Source organism: Peromyscus leucopus, chromosome 7, assembly GCF_004664715.2.
Source record: "Peromyscus leucopus breed LL Stock chromosome 7, UCI_PerLeu_2.1, whole genome shotgun sequence".
Classification (NCBI taxonomy): domain Eukaryota; kingdom Metazoa; phylum Chordata; class Mammalia; order Rodentia; family Cricetidae; genus Peromyscus; species Peromyscus leucopus.
In genome coordinates this window covers 71,960,441-71,984,350 of record NC_051069.1, presented here as the reverse complement: position 1 = coordinate 71,984,350, position 23,910 = coordinate 71,960,441, and the positions used below count along the sequence as shown (strand labels likewise).

Sequence of the window (23,910 nt, the reverse complement as noted above, 5' to 3'; positions counted from 1 at the left end):
TACTTTGGCTTCTTCCTAGATGTATGACTTTGAGTGTTTGTTTTTTCAATTGTATAATGGAACTAATTTGGTTTCCATTAGGATCGTGAATGCTCATAAACATAAACAATATGAAGTCATCCTTCTCATCATTCCTTTTGTAAATTAAAAATAGGTTATGGAGGTTATCTTTTCTTTCTTTCCTATCAATTATAGTTAATCATTTTAAGTCTTTTATTTAATTATGGACTTCTGTGAGACTGATTAGTATTTTCTATAATATTGCATAGGATTGAACCAAGTTTTAAGCCAGCAAGCAAACCAGGATATCAGTCCTCTAGACAGCATGATTCAAAGACTACAGCAGGAACAAGACCTGAGGCGTTCTGGTGAAGCAGGTGTCAGTAATCCCAGCCGTTTAAACAGAGGTAAGCTGAGATAGTACTTGGAGAAACTGAGACTATCTACTCTCCAGCAGTAGAGCGGTGACTAAACAGTAATAATATAGCCATAAAATGAAAAAGGCTACCAAAAGATTACGTTTTTGAAGAATAAATACATGGCTATACATTAAAGGTGAATTTTTAAAATATGGATAGTCCATATTTCCTAAAGTAAACATTAGAAGTAAGATTTTATTCACCACCACCCTACTTCCTCAATGCTTTGATAGAAGCCAGTGCTTTATTCCTTCTGGGCAAGTGATCTTACAGTAAATATGAAAAATCAGCTGCTTATATTGTTTTCAAAATACAGTAAAAGTCAAAGTTTTAGTTCCTCACTCTTATGTGTTGTCTATTTAATGTTAAGAGAAAAGTTAAATTTGTGAGTCATAAATGCCCTTAGACTCTTTTTAATTCCCAAAAGACCTAGAGATATTTTTTAAAGTAACGATTTTGTACTTGCAGTACCTGAACTTAACACTCCATAATTATGATTTATTAATTTATCCAATCAGTTGAATAGCCACATTTCTGTTTTCATTAAACTTTTGCCTGTGGTTTTGCTCATGATGGTGGTAGTTCAATCATTTGCTGTAAAAGCTTTGTGTGGAAGAAAATACTAATCTTTTGGTTGTAAATAAGTGAGGTGACTGTCTAAGCAGAACTTCAACCACATTGATTTACCCCCTTGTAGGCTCTGTAAGTTCTCCCTCCGAAGTGCATTCGCCACCAAATGTCGGGTTGAGGCGCAGTGGGCAGATTGAAGGTGTGCGACAGATGCACAGCAATGCCCCGAGAAGTGAAATCGCCACAGAGCGAGACCTTGTTGCTTGGAGCCGAAGGGTGGTGGTACCTGAGCTCTCAGCTGGTGTAGCTAGGTAAGAGGAATTATCAGTTGGTATTCACCATACTTGCTTGCATTCCTTTTGACTAGTAGTCTTGAGAACACCTTTTCAACCTTGTGATTCCTTTTAAGTTAGTATTTTAAGGCAAAAAATGAATTCCTAAGTTTGTTTTTCTAGAACAATTTGAGTATTGAGTACCAGTTCAAATTTTACTTTGTCCTGTTGGTATCCTTGGCCTGTGTGTGCATGTATGGAGCCTAAAGGTTGATGGCAGGTGTCTTCCTCTGTCATTGTGCACTTAGTGCAGATTGTGTGTCATTTTTAGCCACGAGGTCACTGCCTGAACCGGGAGCTCATTGACTGACTAGACTAAGTGGCCAAGGACTCAACCTGTGTTGTGTGTGTCCTCTCCCATAGTTCCAGCACTGGTGTGAAGGATGCACTCAAGTGTTGCATCTGGTATGTGGGCAGAGATGCTAGGGATCCAAAGTCAGGTTCTTTTAACCAGTGAGCCATCTCCCAACCACTCTCAGTTTATATCTTCAAATACATTTTATGGCATTAGTTAGAATTATATAGGGTATTTTGTGCTCTTTACTCATCATTTACATCAGATTATTCACAGGCATAAAGAAGATACGCCTTTTAATGGTAAATACATAAATAGTTTACATTTGAAAATACTTTTTATCCTTAAGTGTGTATGTGATAGAAAATTTTTATATTTCCTTTTGTGTATGTGTAAGTGCATGAACAACAACATGTATGAAATAAATATGAAGCTGTCTACTGTCCTATATTATAATAAATAAAAAATATTAACAAAATGTGAATTTGAGTTTCAGGTTTTTAGGTTTTTTTTGTCTGTTTCTTGAGCAGGATTCCTTTGTGTAACAGTCCTGACTGTCCTATAACTCAGTCTGTAGCCCAGGCTGGCCTCGAATTCCACCTGTCGCTGCCTCTCAAGTGCTGGGATTAAAGACTTGTGCTACCACTGCCCAGCATTTTTTTTAGCTGTTAGTAATAGTAATTATATGATTAATTTTTTAAAGAAAATGTCAATATTCACATTGGTTACACTCCATAATTAGGCAATTCTTAGAATTTTGTGTTAGGATTTAGGGTTGAATATATATCTGGTATGTAAACAATTTCAATAACTTCAATCTCTAACAATTAACGTTGAGGTTTGAAGGAAGTTCAGTTAGTAACATTCTTTCAAAAAATTTTAGATTTATTTATTTGTATGAGCATTTTGCCTTCATGCCTGATGTCTGTGGAAGTGAAAATAAGTCATCAAATTCCCTGGAGCTGGAGTTCTAGATGGTTGTGAGTCACTCTGTGGGTGCTGGGAATGGAAGTTGGACCCTTTGCAAGAGCAAAAGTATCTTAACTGCTGAACTATCTTTCCTGCCCCTGACATTTATCTTCTCAATATCAGTTCTGAACTGAACTAAAAAATACCATAGAAGGAAAATAGAAAATCAGACTATTTTTTTAAGTAATGTTATGAATAATGTAGCTTTAGTTTCACTTTAACCTATTAAAGCTAAATAAACTTCACTCATGTGATAATGAGCCACAGTTTTCCCCAGGTTTGCCTAGAAGGTATTCTTTGCATTCATTGTGTAGGATTAGGTTATGCTAAAACTACATTTTCATTCTAGAACATTCTGATTCTTCTGCTTCTTCCCTAGAAAGGATTAAATGTAAAGATGTATTTGGTAGTTGATTGTTAAGGTTCTTAAAATGAAGGATAAGGGAGATTCACCCCCCACCCCAATACCCTTGACCATTTTATCTCTTTATCCTTTTGTTTATAATCTTTAACCCTAAGTTCTAGCAAGATTGTGACTGTCACTTTAAAGATCAAAGAATCCAACATCCAGTATATGTCCATTAGAAATCTTTCCAGGACTTAAACTTGGTAGGCAATTTAAAGTTTGTCTTAATGTAGCTCTCAAATGAGGCAGAGTAGTATGCTAATTTAAATCCAACCAAAGGGCTTGTGGCTTAACATAGAAGAACTTCTAAAACTCAGGAGTAAACACTGCACAAAGTGGCTTATGCCTGTGACCCCAACCCTTTGCAGGAAGATCAAGAAGCTGGGCTATGTTTAAAAAACAAAAATCTAACCACAAACTGGGCAAAAGTCCTGAACCAGCATTTCACCAAAGAGGATGGTAAATTAAGCATATAAAGAGATACTTGGCACCTTTAGTTACTGGGAAAATGCAGAGTAAAACCACAATGAAATCCCACTGTGTACCTATCAAATTGTCTCAAATAATAAGTGATAGCCTCAAATACTGGGTAACTAGAGAGAAAACTGCTGTACTTGTGATTTTGTTTGTTTGTGATAATATAAACATGACACGTACACTCTGGAATACTGTTTTGTATTTTATTATACAACTGTCATATATGACTCAACAATTTTATCTTGGAAATTTACTTTTATTAGCATATAGTAATCATATGAAGTAATGGGCTTCATTACAACATTTCCATATGTGTGTGATTATTTTGGTCATTTTTACCCCATTCCCTGTTTCCCTCTTGTGCCTCCCTATAATTTTCATTGTCCCCTTGATTTTCTTCACTATTTCCTCTTATACTTTCTGTATTTGTTTGTTTGTTGTTGAATTATGGTTGCTTGAGTGAGCATAGGTGAGGGGTAATTTATAGGAACCACGGGCAGCTTACCAGTGGCTGTACCACTGAAGGAAATGACTCCTCCCCAGCAACCATTGACTACCAATAACGTCTCAGGGAGGGGTGAGAACTCATGCCACTACCCTAAAGCTACCATTAATTGCCTGTAAATACTCAGAGAGGTTTGTGACTTTGTGGATCCCTCCCTCATCCATCATGGAATTTGAGGGTCATACGTAGTCTTGTAAAGGTATTCATAGTTGCCATGAGCTCATAAGTGCAATAGTCAAAAACTGTGGGAACAAACTCAAATTTCTTTCAGTGGTACATGGTTAAACAAACTGTGGTATATTCTACTTTATAGAGGAACAACTTATCGATGAAATAACTTAGATAAATCTGTTTTGATGGACTAATGCTTAATGAAAACAATTCCAGAGTTGCATACTGTTTGATTTTATTTATGAACATTATTGAAATGATTAATATTACAGGGTTGGAGAACAAATTAGTGGTCACTAAGAGTTAGGAGGAGAGAGGGTTGAAGTGTAAGAAAGTGTTGGTATGATAATAAAAGGGCAAAATGAGACATTTTTGTGCTGATGGAATGTTCTGTATATTGATTGTTGTGGTAAATATACATTACACATAATACATTTGCATAGAACTAACATTCACAAATGTGTAGCAGTAAAACTGGAGAAACCACATGATTAGTGGTTTCCATCAGTATCAAGACCTTGATATTGTATTATACTGTAGTTTTGCAAGTTAAGAATTCCTGTACCCTCTTTTTTACATCTATATATGAATTTAAGATTATTTCAATATAAAAGTATAAAAAGCTCAAACTTAAATTTGAAGTTGTCCCCTTTCTGAAGATTTTAACTTGACTAGATACATTAGCGATTCTGTGGCAAAGTAAAATGAAAGTATTAATATGCTCTAGTGTGAAAGTATCAACAATGTATGTGTGCTTTGAATATTAATTATCTTCCTGTTACAAAATCTCTTGGGAAAAATTAAAGCTCAAAGATTAAATTAACTTGTGGGTCAACAAAACTTCCAAGTTAAAGTAAAAATAACATTCTCTAGTTCTAAGGAGTTGGATTTAATGACATTAAAATTCAAAGTTAATGTATTTTTTTGTTTACTTGTTTATTTAGTTTCAGCATGATATCTGGTATAGAACCTAGTTTTGTTTTTGAGTACTAGGGTCTGATCTATGTCACTGGAAAAATTATGTGTACTTCAGGAATTGGTGGTTCAACCTTAAGGCTCTGCTGTTAGTAGATTGCACATATCCTATTTGACATGTAAGATTGTCTAAGCACAAGCCATATACCTAATAAGGAACGTGTCTTGATATAACTTCATAGAATTTAATACTTGGTTTGATTTATAATTACCACAGCAGAAAGAGTTCAAAATGAGGGGAGAATCAAAAGAAATCTCTTTCTAGTGTTTTAGTTTATGTCCTGAGCCATGTGTTCCACATGGAAAGAAAATACAAGAACTAACTTCACATTGTTACCTTAATAACTAACATTCATTTGAAAGGCAATCAGTTGAAAAATTGTAGGTTATGTTTATGGCTTTTAATATTCTCTTTTAGTAGACAAGAAGAGTGGAGAACTGCAAAGGGAGAAGAGGAAATAAAGAGTTACAGGTCAGAAGAGAAAAGGAAACACTTAACTGTTGCAAAAGAAAATAAAATTCTTACTGTCTCAAAGGTAAATATTGATTTGATGTTTAATATTATGACCATTTTAGGCCTTCCTTTAAAATTATAAGCATTAATATTATAAGCAAAGTAACACTAATGAAAAATTAGTATATTTCCTGGTTATTTATTAGGATTATTTTATTTCTCACTTAAAACTTTTGTGTCTGCATTTCCTATCTCTTACCATATCTTTTCCCCATGCCAAGTTTTATGTATATGTTATATTCATTAATCTATAATCAACCTATGGAAAAGTATTTTTCAGTTCTTCCATTAGTTGTAAGTTCTATAACTTTTATTTTCCCCTACGTTGGTGTTTTATTCTCATCTGTTATTAATAATCACGTTAGCTGATGTCTACTGAAAAGAATAGCGAATAGCCTTTTCACTCTTAAGGTGGGTAGGTTGATGGCTGGAAAGCTCTCTTAGTGGTTTCGAGCACTTGCTGGAAGAGAGGACCAGGGTTTAGCCACTCATAATTGTTTTCAGTTCCAAGGGATCCAACACTCTCTTCTGGCCTCTATGAGCACCAGGAATGCATGTGACATGGCTCACATAGAGAGACATAGAGCCAAAACATAAATAAACCTCTAAAGAATATAGGCAGATAGGTTGTCCCTAGTATTTTGTCTTTTTGTCATTTCAGTGGTCCTACCCTGCAGGGCTTGACTTTTCCCTCCTCTAGCTTAGCCGGAACGTTTCAGAGCCATTAGTTCTGAAGTTTAGGAAGAGTGTATGAAACAGCTTCTTATTACTGAACAGTGATCTAAACAAAGAAAAATTATTGGTTTCTGACTAGTTTACAATGGCCTAAACAAATTGAAATGTATTTTTCATGTAAAAATCTTTGTGGCTCAGCCTTTAATGTCTTTAAAGTCTAGACTCACAACCAAAAATATAAAAGTTTTTGGTAGAGGTTGACAAGATTGGCTCACCTGCTAAGGCATTTCTGCCAAGCCTGATAAGCTAAGTTGGATGCCAGGAACCAACATGGTGGAAGAGAACTGACCACACAGCCTTATCTTCTGACCTCACCATGGGCACCACGTATCCACAGACACACGAATAAGTAAATGTAATTTAAATTTATAAAATCAAAAAAGCCTTTGTAACCCAGGGTGGAGAATGAGAATGGTCCCTTTTAATGAGGACTGAAGACTTTTTATTTTCCTGTTCCTCCAAGATTAACCACATTCCTAAAGATAGTGTGACTCTTCAGTCAAGTGTCAGTAAAAAGAGAAAAGTTATGAAGAGTATATATGCTTGTCCTGAGGAAGGCTCTTTCATACTGCATAATAACATTATGCCAGACTTATCATTGGCCAGAGCATCATCACATGATACTCTAACAAGTAGATTTCATTTTGTGTTGAAGGACAAGAAAACAAGTGTCAGTTAACAGCCAGCTTTCTGTTCACTAAATGAGTCACTGAGGTACTTCAGTGCTAGCCCGGGGTGATGAGTGATCCTGTCTCCAATCAAAGCATTGAAAAGGCTTTTAGATTCTTCAGTGTGGAATTTATCTTACTAGAAGCATCAAATTTTGGATGAGATTTTCCACAGTGAGAACATAGCAACTTTAAATAACATGAATTTGAGTAGTTAGAAATTTTATGCTAAGTGAAAGGAATGGTATATTAAATTCTTAATAGTGTGTTTATCAGTGTTTGACAAAGTAGAACATTATTTCCTTTTTATACCTTTACATACTTTTTAAGATTTCTATAAAATTTAGATTTGTATGTGAATATTCCTTTCACTTTTCAGCAGTGAGGATATAATTTTAGGTTCAAAATTACTTTGTGTCAGATTTTTTTCTGATGTTCTCTTCTTAGTGTCTAATGTCAGGTTCATTTTAAAAAGTATTTTCAGGTTTGACTTTGAGATGTCTAATGTAAGTTTTCTTTCTTTTTTTTTTTTGGCTCAACTCAGTTCTGAAACCATAAAAGGTTGTTAGGGATGGAGTTTTTTGTTTTGTGGTTTTTGTTTTTTGTGTTTGTTTTGTTGTTGTTGAGGCAGGGTTTCGGCTCTGGATCTTCTTGCCCCAACCTTCCTTCCAAGTACTATGTTTTCCAAGCATTTGTGAATCATTCAAATTTGTTTTTATTACTTTGAGCAGTAATTAGCTGTTTGATTCTCTCACTCACTGGCATACATTTCAGTCTGTATGGTCAACCTACTGCCTTTTCCTTTTCATTACTAATTAAATGATTAGTTTTTTATTTTAAGGATCTTTAGCTGGTTCTTTTTCATAGCACCCAGTTTTCTGTGACAAGGTCTGTGCTTATGGACATGATGCTCTACTTTTCACTCTAGGAGCATGTTATATTTGAATATATTTCTGTCAGTTTTTGTCAGTTTTTTCCTGATTGTATGTGCCCATCTGCAGATGACTTATTTTTGGTGAGGGTAGGGGTTGAGTCAAGATCTCTATAGAGTCCTGGCTGCCCTGGAACTCATTATATAAGCGAGACTGGCCTTGAACTCACAGAGATCCACTTGCCCTGCCTTTTGAATGCTGGGATTAAAGGAGTGAGCCATTATGTCTGGCTTGTAGCTGACTTTCTGAGATTTATTTCAGAAATTTTAGTGATATTTTAACTATGTATGAATTTTCCATAATAAAACTATTAAACAAGAAAACCTATTCCTTAAAGTCTATTATGAATAAATTTCATTTTATTTTTTCCAGAATCATGCTCATGAACATTTCTTGGATGTTGGGGATTCCAAAAAGCAACAAGCAAATCAACATAATTACCGCACAAGATCTGCACTGGAAGAAATGCCTAGGCCCTTGGAGGATGTAGAGAATGGACTAGTTCTTCAGATGTAAGAGCTTAGCACATTCACAAATTTCTCTATCACTTGTACTTACTTTTCAAATATGACTTTCACTTTGTACATTCATTGATATAATTTTAATATGGCATTTTAGGTTTTATAGTAGCCATATCTTTCATTTACTAAAGACCTACTTCCAGAGAGGTCACATATTCAGTGTCACATTTAAAAAACAAATAGTCCTTATTGGTTAATTATTCTTAGTTCTGTTTGGTAAAATTTTAGAATACCTTGGTGATAGAGTTTGTTAAGTACAAATACTAATTAATGGAAATCCTGTCTTAGGTTTTTTATTACTGTAAGAAGACACCATGACCACGACAACTCTTACAAGGAAAACATTTAATTAGGGTGACTTGCTTACAGTTCATAAGTTCAGTCCATTATCATGGTGGAGAACAAGGTGTCACACAGGCAGACATGGTACTGAAGCTGAGAGTCCTACATCTTTCAGTTAACAAGAAGTTGACTGACAATTTCACTGAGTAAAGCTTGAGTAAAAGAGATCTCAAAGCCCACCCTGATGGTGACACACTTCCTCCAACAAGGCCACACTTTCTAATAGTGCCACTCCCTTTGGGGGTCGTTTTCTTCAAACCACCACATCATGTAAGGGTTCTGAGGTTCAAAGATGTTTAAACTTTACATATATGTAACTGTTAATGGTGATTAATCATTAAATGAGGTCCCCTTTACATTAAAGCTGATCCGTGAAATTGGTACCATAAGGCTCTGGTTTAGTGTGACTAACAGTGATTTGAAGCAGTTGACCATTTGGGTTACTTTTTACCCTCAGTAACAAATTCAGAGCTTCTTAACGTTTTACATGTGCTACTACATGTGCACAGGTTTCTTTACAGGTGTTGTCCCTACTAAGTTGTACATTTTTTTAAGTTAAGTCCATCAGCAAACATCAACCAGTTTACATAGGACTTCAGTCTAAATCCTTTCTCCTCCTTTCATAGTTCCTGTTGCATTTTAACCTTGAGAGATGAATTTACCCTAGTGATAATTATTCTATTTTGAAGCCAAGTTGTATCTTGTGTTAAGCATATTTAAGAATTTTCTTGAGTATCTGGGATGACCCTATCCACAGTGTAAGTATGCAAATCTCAGGTACCATGAAATAATATTTCTGCAGCACAGCACTTAGGAGACTGAGGCAGGATGCACATGAGTCCAGAAATTTGAGGCTTGTTTTGGCAATAATGTTGAGACGCCATCTCTAAAAAAAACCATTATTTTAAGTTAAAAAGAGGAGGGAAAATTTCAGTGTTATCATTCTGTGATTTCTTTTTTATCAGGATTTATTATTTTTTAATTTTCTTACAGACTAGGTTTTTGAATAGTGAAGAAGATTCTTGAGAGGAGAGAGCTGTTTTCTCATATTAGCCAGAATAAACCAGCTGTTTTAGTCACTTTTCTTTGCAAGCAAATTTTCTCCTTTGTCTGGTGTTTCTTATTTTTCCATTTGGTAGGTTTTTGTCAGACTTAGCTGCCTCCCACAGGCCTGCCTTCTGTGCTTTCTTAGAAGAATAGTTACTTCTTCTAAGTCCATACTCTTCCAAGAGTAATCAATGGCCTTGCAGTGCTTGCCACAATGTTACAGTTACCTAAAAAATTATGTTAGTTTGCAGTGGCTTTAAGTTCTGTTATAGCCAAGTTAGAATGGTGTGGTTAGTCCAGCAAAATAAGAAAACTACAAATTAATTAAACCTGATATGAGAAATTCAGGAGAAGGTTTGATTTTTATTGAGACAGTATTAGTCAAATTTGAGCCCAGTGATTCCCTGTCAGCCTCATGAATATGTCTTTGCTTGCCCGTCTTTTGATCATTTAAGAAGACCAAAGAATATAAAGTACACATGGCCAAATCATTTGCTTTTTGAGAGATTTATAATGTTCTTCTGAATACAAAACTTTATATAATACTTTTACTATTCAGTTTATTAGGAATTTGGGTATTTTGACAGTTAAAAAAGTGGCACGAACATTTCAGTTAGGTTTAACATCCTTTTATAGCATTTAAGTAAATTTTTTAGAAAAACTAGAATATGTTAATATAAAATAATTCTTAATGTAAGGAAGCCTAGCTTTTTTGGTTGAAATATCTTTTAATGTTTTGAATGTAGAAGTAACTCTGTTTCTTTTCTCTTCCTATAAGGAAGGAAATAAAATGAAGTATAAAAAAACCCCTATCATTTATTTATAGATTTCAGTTAGTTTACCTAAACACTTGCATGGTTTTATACTTCCCATTTTTCACTAAGACACCAAAATAGGAATACTTTTTCCCTTAAAAAATAAAAAAAATCATAATTAAACAGCAGTAAACAGACTCAGCAGGTTGCATGTATGTGTTTATTTTTAATAAATATATAAATAAACAGTAATAAAAAGGCCAGTGAGAGGGAGCTAAGTGTTGAGAAAGGGGAAATGATGTAATTATATTCTAATTAAAAATTTAAAAAGCAAAGTAATTCTGTTGCTAAAAAAGTGGCTCAGCAATTAAAAGCCCTTGTTGCTCCTCTAAAGGACATGGGTTTGGGTCCCAGTACCTACATGGAAGCTCACAACTAACTGTTACTCCAGTTAATTCCATGGTACTAATCCTGTCTCTGACCTCCAAGCAGCAGGTACACGTGGTACAAATACAAACATGAGACGACATTCATACCCATAAGTAAAGTTTAAAAGGCTACATGAGGTTTATAACAAAAGATAAGAGCCTTATGAAAAAAATAGCTTCACCCATAGTATTCTCTGAACTTTTAATAGTTACTAAGAGGTGAATTAGTCTGTCTTTTTTGTTGTTGTAATAATCTCCCATTGGATAAAATAAGGCTGGAGATGGAATGTACTGTTCTGTAAAGTTGTTTCAATAATAAGTAAAATATAAATGTAACTAATTTTAAGATTCTGAAAGTATCTACAAAGAAAACAGCTTTTAAAAGTATAAATAAGTTTCAGATGTTAACTGTGGCGTTAGTCATTTTAATACATTTGTTTTTAGGCTTTTTAAAAATGAAGCCTCTTTTTTTTTTTTTAAAGTATAAACCTGTAATTCTAACACTTGGGGAAACATGAAAGAGAATCACAAGGCTACAGGTCCAGATGTCCAAAACCCTGCATTTAATTCTCTGTTTTGAAAAATAAAGTAAAAATGAAACATGGCAATTGTCCAGGAGGTGTTCTGAATCTGCTATTTATTAATAGATAATCCTCATGAACATTTGTTTCAACTCTTGAATAAAAATACAAAAGTTATATTTTTCTACTTACCAAGTCAGGTTTTAGATATCCTGCTGTGCTGGGCATTATCTTACGAAATCTGTGCTCCCTGTCTCAGGAAGGTGAAGTGGTTGCTGTCAGTGGCGGGACATCTGAGGAAGAGGAGCGAGCATGGCACAGTGATGGCAGTTCCAGGTACAAGGGCAAGGGAGTGTGACTTTGTCAACTGCTCTACCTCTACCCCTCCAAATCTGGGATATAAAGTTATTTGAAGGGTCTTTTGGTTAACAAAAGTTTAGATTTTTTTCCCTGGTAAGTCTTTAAAGAAAAATTGCAAAGTGGTGTTTTTTAACTCATCTACTTGTTATTGCATTTCTGAACGATGTATTTATCATACAGAATTATAAATTAGCTTCACTGCTGGTTTGAGGAATTTTTAAAAATTTATTTTATTTGCATTGATGGAAAGGTGTCAGATCTCCTGGAACTGGAGTAACAGACAGTTGTGAGCTGCCATGTGGTTGCTGGGAATTGGACCCAGGTCCTCTGGAAGAGCAGCCAGTGCTCCTAACCCCTGAGCCATCTCTCCAGCCCGGTTTTGAGGAACGTTTAAGCATCAGATTATAAAAATAAAGAGGGCTTCCTATTGAATTAGCTCTTACGCTGATGATTTATGGGATATTACTAATTTTCTCTACCATCAATGAAAAGAAACTGCATCTTTCTACTGCCATCCTGTTTTTATTATGCAAGCGAGAAATCCTTCTGCTACTTATGGTGGAATTTCACATTTTTAAAGGCCTAATAGCCTTTAAAAGGTTTTAATGGTCAATGGGAATACACCCTTGGGGGAGGAAATTATTAATTGTTCCTTATATTTTTTTTCCTGCTTTAGCAGTTCCTAAAATAGACTTCCAAAGGAAACATTAGGTGGAAGCTGTAAGAATTCTGTAAGATTCTTACCAGTTCTAGGATGAAAGCCTTTCCTGTCCCTCAGTAGTGATTCTTAATAATGATATACAGATGTCTATAGATTGTGTTTAATAGTTTCCTGTTTTTGAAGCTGAGCGGTGAAAACAAGTTTACGTTCTTTTGGTTCAGCAGCTATTTTAGAACTAGTGTAGTTTAAACCAGGAGACAACATAGTCCCTCTTCATATTGAAAGAGCACTGGTGGTGCTAGCAGTTGAGGATCTTTGTTGTGAAAAACATGACTTCTGTGGTGTATATTTATTTTGTCTTCAAATCTTCCCTGAATGACTGGCAGCTGATGCCCATAAATTGAAGAAAACCCATACTAGAGAAGTGAGAGTTTGAAAACATTAGATTTTTTTGAAAGCCATTTTAAAGGTCGTGCTTGGAGGCACATGGGTTTATCCAGCACTTGGGAAGTAGGTAAAAGAGAATCTCTGCAAGCTTGAGGCCAGCCTGGCACACAGAGTAAAATCCAGGCCAGCCAGAAGTAAATAGGGAGGTGCCAGAAAAATCCCACAACAAAGTCATTTTAAAAAATCAGATCTTTTTTTTTGATTCTGATCTGGAATGAGTACTCTCACAGAGTCAGGTAAATGACCATCAAGACGATTTAGACTATGGAAAAGGCAGTGATAGAGTAAAACTACTGTTTAGAATGTGCTTTTAGCTTACTGGTTAATATGGGAACTATGAGATCAGACCTCAAATAAAGCTAGTGCTTTAATGTAATATGATTATAAATTTTAACATACTCTAACTCATATGTCTTTAAGACATTTATAGTTAGAAATCTATGCAGAATAAGCAAATATTTTAATGTACTAAAATTAAATAGGAGATAGTATATATAGCTAGATATGTGTGGGGTGCCGTATCAGGACTACATATCTATAAAGGTAAAATGTAAAGATAATGGCAAGCATGATTGATAGTGGCATGTAAGAGAGTTCATCTTGTATGTTTCTCAATAATGGAAGTGTAAATAAAATAGTATTCACTAAATATATTACTATGGTCCTGCAGTTGATTAAACTTGGGTCCTCCTGTATGCTAGGGAAGAAAAAAAGATTATACCACTGAACCACACTTCTACCCTGAAATTAACTTCATTTTACATGCTAAGTAAATGTTTATGAGTTCAACCTTCCTACGGCATAGACAGACTTTTTAGCTGCCAGTTCAGTATATGCCACCATGAGAATTCCCATTGGTTGAGAACTTCATCCTTAAGCTAGGCCTTTAAGTCCAGTACTCTGGAGGCAGAGACAGGTAGGTTTCTGTGAGTTGGAGGCCAGCCCGACATAGTTAGGCCTTGTCTTAAAAATACAAAGGAATTTCATACTTTGGCTAGTTCAGTAGTAGAATGCTTACAAGGCTTCAGTCCCAAGCACTGAGAAGAATTCCAAGATTCCCTCATAAAAGAAATCCCTGTGTTTGCTTATTATGGTGTATACATGCTGTGTATACATGCTGGCTCTTCAGGGCTCTTTCTGTTTGAACTGAAAAAGATGATACTCCATTCTTTATTTCTTGTATGCCAAGTATTATTGAGATATATATGCAAAACAGTATGCTTCTTAAAAGTATAAAAGGTTTAAATTTATTTTTCCATAAAAAGTTGTAAAATGTGTTTTTAGATAGTAAAGGTTATGAGGAGTTGATCGAATGAAATATCTTTTAGTTCATTTGTGCTTTTTTTAAATCTTTTTATATATTTTTTTATAAAATGGTCTTAAAACTGTACCCTATGTGATTTAAGTTGCTTCTCTCCTTCTAGTGACTACTCCAGTGATTACTCTGATTGGACAGCAGATGCTGGAATTAATTTGCAGCCACCAAAGAAAGTTCCTAAGCATAAAACTAAGAAAGCAGAAAGTAGTTCAGATGAAGAAGATGAATCTGAAAATCAGAAACAAAAACATATTAAAAAGGAAAGAAAAAAAGCAAATGAAGAAAAAGATGGACCAACATCACCAAAGAAAAAAAAGCCCAAAGAAAGAAAACAAAAGGTTGATTTAAAATTTTTAAGTCTAGTCTTTCCTTCTGGGGAAGTGCTTTAAAGCATAAATGTGAAAAATCCAACATAAATGTCTTTGAGGTTTGTTAATAAATAATAGAGAAAATTCAGAATTAAATAATAAGTAGTAAAGTACATGGAGATTTGAGATTATGTTGACACAAGTGCTTACTCAGACACCTAAGAATGTTTACTCAGAACATAACCATAGTTTAAATATTTGAGCATTTAATTTTAAAACACATTTTTTAGATCCAGTGAGATTTATTTAGGTAAGCAAAATAATGGTATAAAATGGATTTTGTCTACCAATGGTCTTTATATTTAACTATCCTAATTGTCATTGCTAAAAATACAGAGAAACTCCAGGGGAGACATCACATGAAATATAAGTAAAACATCTTGTCATAGTTGACCATAAAGCAAATACAAATCAAATATTGGGTACAATACACTTCTTATAGTAAGTTTTCATTAAGTATAGTGTGTAAACGATAAACATAGTAATATGTTTGTTTGGTTACTTAATGAGTCTGGATAATTAGACTGTAGAGAAAAGAAAAAAGGAAACAGAAAACCAGTACTCATAAAGCTAAAAATCTTTAATCAGGAAATGGGAGTAAGACAGTTTTTTGGTTTTTCTCTGAAATAAATAAAATACTATAGTAAGATTCTGGGGGATGGCTCATGGAGACAGCAGGTGAAGGTGCTTGCTGCCAACCAAATCTGACCACCTAAGTTTGATCCCTGGGTCCCACATGGTAGAATGTAAGAATTGATCTCTGCCTATGTCCTATTACCTACAAATGTGTACTGTGGCACATGTGGTGTACACACAAACACACACGGGGCGGGGGGGGGGGGGAGAAGAAAGCTGTTTTTGAATTTAAAGATAATACTATAGTAAATGGACATATTTGGGTAAATAGAAAAAAATTTTAAAATGTATGTTTACCTATTCTTAGCTGGGCATAGTTATACATGTCTACATGTCTTTAATCTTAGCACTTGGGAGACAGAGGCAGGCAAATTTTTGTGAATTTGAGGCCAGCTTAGTCTACCTAGCAAATTCCAGGATAACTAAGGCTATGTAAAAAGATAGCCTCCCCCACCAAAAAGTTAAAAAAAGAATTATTTTTTAACATTTTTTTAGATGTAAATATGTTATATTTGTCGAATTAAAATACTAGTGTGCTCTGACTCTTTATTCCCAAGAAGCTTGGAAAATATAAGAATCTAGTTGTGTTGTTTTAATTGTTTGATTTTTTATTGTTTGAATTCATATTGATTTCACCTCTATAATTATAAGCTATGGTAATTTGGTTTCATAGTGAAGTGTTGGTTCTTCTTACCTCCTTTGTATTTTGTGAGGAAGCTTTACGGAAGACAATGGCACATTTGTCCTCAGTTTGTGCCTTTGAATGATGGTGAATGTAGTCGGAGCCAGTGCTGTATTTGAATCTTCTGTGTTGAGTATTTTATTTCTGTTGTTTGGTTGTGTCAGAATATTGTAGCAGGATCTGTTTATGGAGCATGCTTTAATGAGAGTAAGATATTATGGATTGTTCCTTTTGACTGGACTTTCGTTCCATAACAGGATAGTACATTTGTTTTTACATAGTCTTTAAGTTAATTCAGGCAGCACAACAGGATTTCCTTCCTAGGAGTACCGTATAGATTGAAAAGCACTCACTAAGCAAGTAATAAGTGCATTACTGAATATATGAAAAGATGAGAACATTTTCCATATGACTGACTTTTAATTAAGCAAAGCATAAGGTAGATATAGAAAATGGTAACAAAAGAATTCTTTAGCAAATTCAATAAACTATTCAGAACTCAGTTTATAAAGTAATGTGATCAGTGAAAATAAGTGAAAGCCATAATCCTTATTCTGAAACTAATGTGTAATTAATATATGTTCTAATGTCCCAAAAGTAAAAGAAATGCCACTTATTTTAGAGATAATAATTCAGAAATCAAATTGAAAAAATATTTCAGTCAGCCTAAAAGCATTCCTAGAGATCTGTGGAAAGAAAGTTAACTGTACCTCCAAAATAAGAAAATCTGAAATAACAAATCAGGAAGTTTTGAAAAATACTTAATACTCAGTGACAGAAATTTGCTTCAACCAAATACTTAAAATACTTAAAAGTTTCCCTGGCATCACTGGGTAATGAAATGTGTCTTTATGATTCTGTATGATGCCAAAATCTTACTTTCACGTTTGGTTATTCCTATTTAATATACAGTTTTTACCTTCTGTACTACTTACTAGATACTGATACTTTCTTGAGAGAAATAATTGCCTATTTAATATATCATAGTTGAGCTATTCCTTTTTATCAAAAGAACCCTTCTTAAGCAAACCTTTGAGCACAACCTAAGTATATAAAACTAGTAAATTCAGAGCTCTTTGAGAGGAAATTTATGGGTTTGGTGGTCTGTGTTAGTACGATTCTTGTTGTTTGGATAAGATCATAGCTACAAAAGGAGAATTGATTTATCTGGGCTCATAAGCTCCAAGGTTTTAGTTTCTGTTAAATTGGCTCTTGATTTTTCAAGGCCAGAATATTCATGGTAGGGAATGTGTGTACTCACCTCTTTGTGACTAGGAGAGAGAAGGAGGTGGGATCTCAGTGTCTTGTAACCCTCCCCCCCCCCCCCCGAGCATGTTGCAAAGCAAAGCATTTTAATGAAGGGTAGGAGCTACACTTATCTGCGGATTTAGATTGCAGTCATGAATTATGCTTTTTTAGTAAAGTGGAAGTAGTAGGTTGTCCTCTTAAGATACATGACCACACTGGCCTTGTGTAGTTGACTAGATTTCTAGTACTAGGCATGATTGTCTTCCTGTTGAGTGGACCTAGAGTCCACTTTGACAGCCGTTGGCTACTAACAAGATATGAGTGCCACCATTGTACCCTTAGGGATGTCTTGCAATGTTGGTTGTTGTGTCCATAGATGTCACAGCTGGCTGCTTCTGTGCCTTGGCAGCTTGCATAGCACTTTCCAATACTATGAAGATAATCCCATTTCCTAAAAGAAAGGGCTAGCTATTCTACCAATATAGCATGAAAGTAGCCATGTATGATATACAAAACAAATATGTGTGGCTATGTTTCAGTAAAACTTGATTAATAAAATACTCGTTAGATAGTGCTTTTTTTTTTTGTTGTTGTTGTTTTTTTTGTTTTTGTTTTTCGAGACAGGGTTTCTCTGTGTTGCTTTGTGCCTTTCCTGGAACTCGCTTTGGAGACCAGGCTGGCCTCGAACTCACAGAGATCCGCCTGCCCCTGCCTCTCGAGTGCTGGGATTAAAGGTGTGCGCCACCACCGCCCGGCGATAGTGCTTTTTGACTGTAGGTCATTTGCTGTTCCTTCTTACACATTCAGCCATCCTTTTAAAATATGTCAGCTCTTAAGTTGTTTTTGTTGTTGTTGTTGTTGTTTGTTTGTTTTTCAAACCAGGGTTTCTCTGTGTAGCTTTGCACCTTTCCTGGAACTTGCTCTGTAGCCCAGGCTGGCCTCAAACTCACAGTGATCCGCCTACCTCTGCCTCCCGAGTGCTGGGATTAAAGGCGTGCGCCACCACCGCCCGGCTGCTCCTAAGTTTTTAAGCCTGCGATTTTCCAGTGAAACCATCTCTTACATAGAAGAATTATTAAAGGCTTTTCCTTTTTCACCATGTTCCTCAAGATGAGAACACTCCTGAGGCATTAAATTGAAAAATGCCATGTGTGATCAGTAGGAATAAGAGGAAAATGTATATTGTAAAATAATTCTAGGAGTGTCTCCTACAAGTTTGCTGTCATGGTATTGCTTCTTCTGTATGATACCATTCTCATTCAGTGTGGTTTAGCTGTAGGTAGAACACAGCTTGATTTTTATTAGTTCAGTGTTAATGCTTAAACAAACCATAACAAAATAAAGTGTACAACTCTTAGTTACATTCAAGCACATTTTTAATTTTTTGCATAAAGTTTCTCTACTTAGGTTTTAGTGTTTTGGTTTTTTTTTTTAAGTTCATTTTCCATGCATGTAATTTAATATAAAGGCTATTGTCATTAGACCACTTGTTGGTGGGAAGAGCATAGGTGAGTAAAAAATGAAATGACTGCTTTGAGGAAGGGAGATCTTTCCTTGGGGGATGGTCCTGTATGCCAGCAGTGAGGAAGTGAAAGGAAAGATGATTAAGAATTCAAGATCAGACTCCACTACGTAGCAAGTTAGAAGCCAGCCTGGGCTACATGTCTAAAAGAAATAGAATGAGTGATAGAGACAAAGTAAGAGAGAGAATAAGTGTGAGTGAATGATTGAATATTAATGAGACTGTCCCTAGGTTATTTAGAAGTGTAATGTCCAGTTCATGGAAGTAATTATGGCTGTCATGAAAGCAATTAGTTTTCTGGATCCTCAGTACTACTTAATCTTACTTAGTTACTACTACCACCCTAAGTCTAGGAGTTTAAGACTGTCGAGCACATTTCAACTTGCTGTATGTACTGTTTATAAGATAACTTATTTGAAAGGGGAAGAAACCTCATGATTTTATAGTTTGGTGTCTATAAGGATAATTTTAGAGAGTTTTGTGAAAACTGCATTTTGCTTTAGTCTCCAGCTCCATCAGTGATTTGGAAAAGTTAAATAACTGTTGCTAGGTCTCCTGCTTTTCTAGAATAAGATTTTAATGCTAGAGAATAAAATCTTTGTACAGATGTCATTTCCTTGTATTTTAAGATACTACTAATGCTGTTCCACACTTTTCTCAGAGATTGGCTGTAGGAGAACTAACCGAAAATGGTCTTACGTTAGAAGAATGGTTGCCTTCAACGTGGATTACAGATACACTTCCCAGAAGGTGTCCATTTGTACCACAAATGGGTGATGAGGTACTTTTAAACTTTAAAATTTTTAAAATTACCTATGTTTTTTCAAGTAGTAACCTCAGTTTCTTTGATAGCTCTTAAAACACACTTCTAGGAGATTGCAGTAGGTTCCTAAAAAAATCTCATGTCAGTATTGCAAAAATACAACCAAGGATATAGTAATGATATTCACCAGGACTCCTATAAATATGTGATAATTTAGATAGTATGACAGAATAGAGACTTCATTGCCATGTTTAATTAAAACTGGCATATTTTAACAAAAGGATTTAATTGCTGTTTTTCATTTGTTTTAGGGTTGCCATGTTTAATTAAAACTGGCATATTTTAACAAAAGGATTTAATTGCTGTTTTTCATTTGTTTTAGGGTTTCTTGCTACTATTACAGTTTTTTTTAAGTTTTTCAAGATGTTCTTATGAGGACTATTTTTATATCATTTGTGCCCTTCCCCCAAGTCCTGTTTCTCACCCTCCTCAAATTCATGACCTTTTTCTTTATTTTTATGTCTCTGTACATGCAGCCTGCTGGGTCACATTTAGTGTTGAACATGTGTATTTCTTTAGGATTGACTACTACCAAGGGGCTTGTCCCTGTAGAATACCTATTCTCCCTCTTTAAGCAGCCATTAATTGCCTGTAGCTCTTCATCTATGGGTAGGGCCTTTTGAGATTTCTTCCATCTACATTCTTTTGTATTTCTAAATAAAAATGCATTTCTTTTTCCTAATCTAGAAAGAAATGTATAGCATATTAAAAGAAAAAGATTTTGTACTTTGTTTCCATTTAATTTTTACTCACATTGATTATTTACCTGTTCTCAAAGCCATTAATTTTATTAACTTATTTACTTATTTATTTTTGGTTTTTCAAGACTAAAAGTAAGAAACCCGTTTAGACTGTACTAAAGAATTTGAAGCCAGGTGGTAATCGTGCATACCCTTAATCCCAGCACTCAGGAGGCAGAGGCAGGCGAATCTTTTGACCAGCCTGGTCTACAGAGTTAGTTCCAGGACAGGCTCCAAAGCTACACAGAGAAACCCTGTCTCGGGGGTGGGGGTGGGGTGGAAAAAAAAGAATTTGAGATTAATTTAATACTATATCGGAATTTTTCAGGATAATATCTTCTCATTTTTATACAGATTGAAGAGATGACACCTAACATCCAACAGACTAAGTGTAAAAATACTTAAAATAGAGGCTTCCTTTTTCAAAGCACAGTAATTGATACTATAAAGTAGGAACTAACAATTTTACAATGGAAATAAGTGGAAGAGTGAATCTAAAGAAAACTCTGGAATAATTTTTATTTAATGATCCTTCTTGCCTCAACAACTTTTGGAGATTAGACTGTTACTATACCTTTACAATGATACTTCTTACCAAATTATGTAGCTTTAAAATAACATGGCAGGACTTTCCGGATAGCCACAGTTGTTTTCTATTTAGATGGTCTTTTCAGTTGTGGGGCTTGAGCCTTCATCACCCCGCCTGAGTCTGAAATCAGTGTCTTAACACTGCTCCCTCTAGTGACTCTCCAAGCAACAGGAGCAGTAAAAACAGAATGAAGATATGTAGGATGGTGACTCCTAAAAATATGACTGATCATTTAAACACAGTTCAAATAGCTTTTCTGGACTCGAGAGTTGGCTCAGCAATTAAAAACACTGTTGCTCTTGCAGAGAACCCAGGTTCAATTCTCAGCACCGACATAGCAGCTCACAACCTTCTGTACCTCCAGTCTAGGAACTCTGATGCCCTCTTCTGAGCTCTGCAGACACTAGTAGGCTTGCAAGTGGCGTGCATATATATAGCCAAAACTCCTACATCCAAAAAAAGTAAATTAATGTTTCTACCTTTAGTAATGAGCAAAATATGTAGTGGCAGACTGTTCCAATACCTGTTCTGCAGGACAGATGCTAGAAGTCACTTAAGTTTCATCTTGAAATAAACATGCATATACATGTTTGTGCACTTAAGAGTTAGCACATTAAGGATCAAACTAGATAAAACATATATGAAAATACATGTTCAGCTTCAAAGTTTTCTGCATATGTGTAAACACATGATTTTAAAAAATAAAAACAAGCCGGGCGGTGGTGGCGCACGCCTTTAATCCCAGCACTCGGGAGGCAGAGGCAGGCGGATCTTTGTGAGTTCGAGGCCAGCCTGGGCTACCAAGTGAGTTCCAGGAAAGGCGCAAAGCTACACAGAGAAACCCTGTCTCGAAAAACCAAAAAAAAAAAAAATAAATAAAAATAAAAAAAATAAATAAATAAAAATAAAAACAAAAGAATATGACCAAATAGTTTAAACCCCTAGTTATAAATGACTTCATTTTTTTTTGTTGCTGTTGTTGTTTTGTTGTTGTTGTTGTTGTTTTCAAGACAGGGTTTCTCTGTGTAGTTTTGGTGCCTGTCCTGGATTTCACTCTAGACCAGGCTGGCCTCAAACTCACAGAGATCTGCTTGGCTCTGCCTCCCAAGTACTGGGATTAAATGTGTGCGCCACTGCTGCCTGGCATAAATGACTTTCTTATACCACATGGATTAACTTATTTTCAATCCAGAAATGAAATAATGAAGTAAAAACAAAAAAGCTATACATCTTAATTTTTTGAGTATATACACAAAAGAATTTTTAATTAGGATGCTTAAGTTTTGATTGTCTTTAGACAATTTGAGGAATACATTTAAAAATTTAGTATTAGAATTTCTGTGTAATGTCTAAATTAGATTTTCAATGTTAGTGTTGTTTTGCACCTTTAGTTTTGATTTTTTTTTTTTATTTATTTTAGGTATATTATTTCCGACAAGGACATGAAGCATATGTTGAAATGGCCCGGAAAAATAAAATTTATAGTATCAATCCTAAAAAACAGCCATGGCATAAAATGGAACTAAGGGTATGATATTTCTTGATGTAAAAAGTACATTTTGAATTATGAAGGAAGTTGTATGGTTTACTCTTTGGACTGTAAGAAACTGTACGATGCCGGAGAAGTAGTTCAGTGGAAAATGCGGGGACCAGCGTTCTGCTCCTCAGCACCCCTGAAGTGTAGGGGGTTTGTGCCATTCCATCCTCTTAGTTCAGCGCTTGCTTGGCACAGGCAGGGCAGAATGGCAAGTCACAGGGTCAGTAAGAGACTTCTGTCTCTAAATAAAACAGATAGTATTCAAGAAAACCCCCAGAATCCACCTCTGGCCTGCATAAGCACATAGTTTATTCCGCAGAGATAATTCTTGTTTTTTGTATTGTAGGAACAAGAACTGATGAAGATCGTTGGTATCAAGTATGAAGTGGGATTGCCTACTCTTTGCTGCCTTAAGCTTGCTTTTTTAGATCCTGATACTGGTAAACTGACCGGTGGATCATTTACCATGAAGTAAGGACTGATACCAAGGCAGTGTTTTGATAGTACTGGAGTATATTTCAAGATTGAAATAAATTTGAACATACCTTAGATATTTTTAGGTGTGTGACCTAATCAGTTTGTTTCTATTTGTAATAGATACCATGATATGCCTGACGTTATAGATTTCCTAGTCTTGAGACAACAATTTGATGACGCAAAATATAGGCGGTGGAATATAGGTGGGTAATTGATTTAGAAGTCACAGGTATTCTGTATATCTTCCCTTTTCCTTTATAAATAATTTACTATTTTTTGTAGTTAGGGAAGTCTTTTTTTTATAAATTGTAAATATGCCAATAGTAAAGTGCCATTTTTAAGTTTTGAGAAAGAAAATACTTTAATCTACTTGATGTTTAAATTAAAAAAACAAGTTCTGTTCCATTTGGTTAACCGTTACAAGTTTATTTTAGAATTTTTCCTTTTAGCTGTTTTATGTGTTAAATTATTTATCCGATCATATTAATAAAAATTGTGTTGGAGGACAAAAGATGATATAATAGCATGAGTTAAAATTTTGAACTTGAATTTTGAACATTAAACAGATTTTATTGTTCATAGCTGTCTGAAATTGTAAAATCATAGGTTACCACACTTTTAAGCTATTTTATTTAAATTATGCAAATGGGAATGTTACTTGTTGACTAGTTCTTAATTTCAAACAAACCATTGTTTGCTCTCTTGGAGGGGATTGTAGTAGGTGCATAAATGGCATGGTTTAACAAATTGTTTAAGTTGGTGTATCAGTATTTTTTTTACTGGTACTCCTGGAAGACACTGGCAGGTTGTTCTTCTTGATTGATCTGGTAAAACTTAGTGTAAGTGGAAGAAGAAAGAGTACAGGAGCATGAATAAAAGGAAACTCTAATGACATACATGTTAAGTTCCCAGAGTGAAGG

General features: G+C 35.0%; 1 protein-coding gene across 1 annotated transcript in view; it reads left to right on the top strand.

The window, feature by feature from the left end:
• Window positions 1–23,910, top strand: part of LOC114680653 (pleckstrin homology domain interacting protein) — a 127,011-nt gene that overhangs the window by 73,575 nt on the left and 29,526 nt on the right. Inside the window, exons 18-27 of the mRNA XM_037208233.1 lie at window positions 270–407; window positions 1,117–1,300; window positions 5,538–5,655; window positions 8,341–8,480; window positions 11,748–11,918; window positions 14,475–14,706; window positions 19,486–19,605; window positions 22,397–22,504; window positions 22,860–22,984; window positions 23,111–23,193. Coding sequence (XP_037064128.1) covers window positions 270–407; window positions 1,117–1,300; window positions 5,538–5,655; window positions 8,341–8,480; window positions 11,748–11,918; window positions 14,475–14,706; window positions 19,486–19,605; window positions 22,397–22,504; window positions 22,860–22,984; window positions 23,111–23,193 — 1,419 coding nt within the window. The remainder of the gene's footprint in view (window positions 1–269; window positions 408–1,116; window positions 1,301–5,537; window positions 5,656–8,340; window positions 8,481–11,747; window positions 11,919–14,474; window positions 14,707–19,485; window positions 19,606–22,396; window positions 22,505–22,859; window positions 22,985–23,110; window positions 23,194–23,910) is intronic.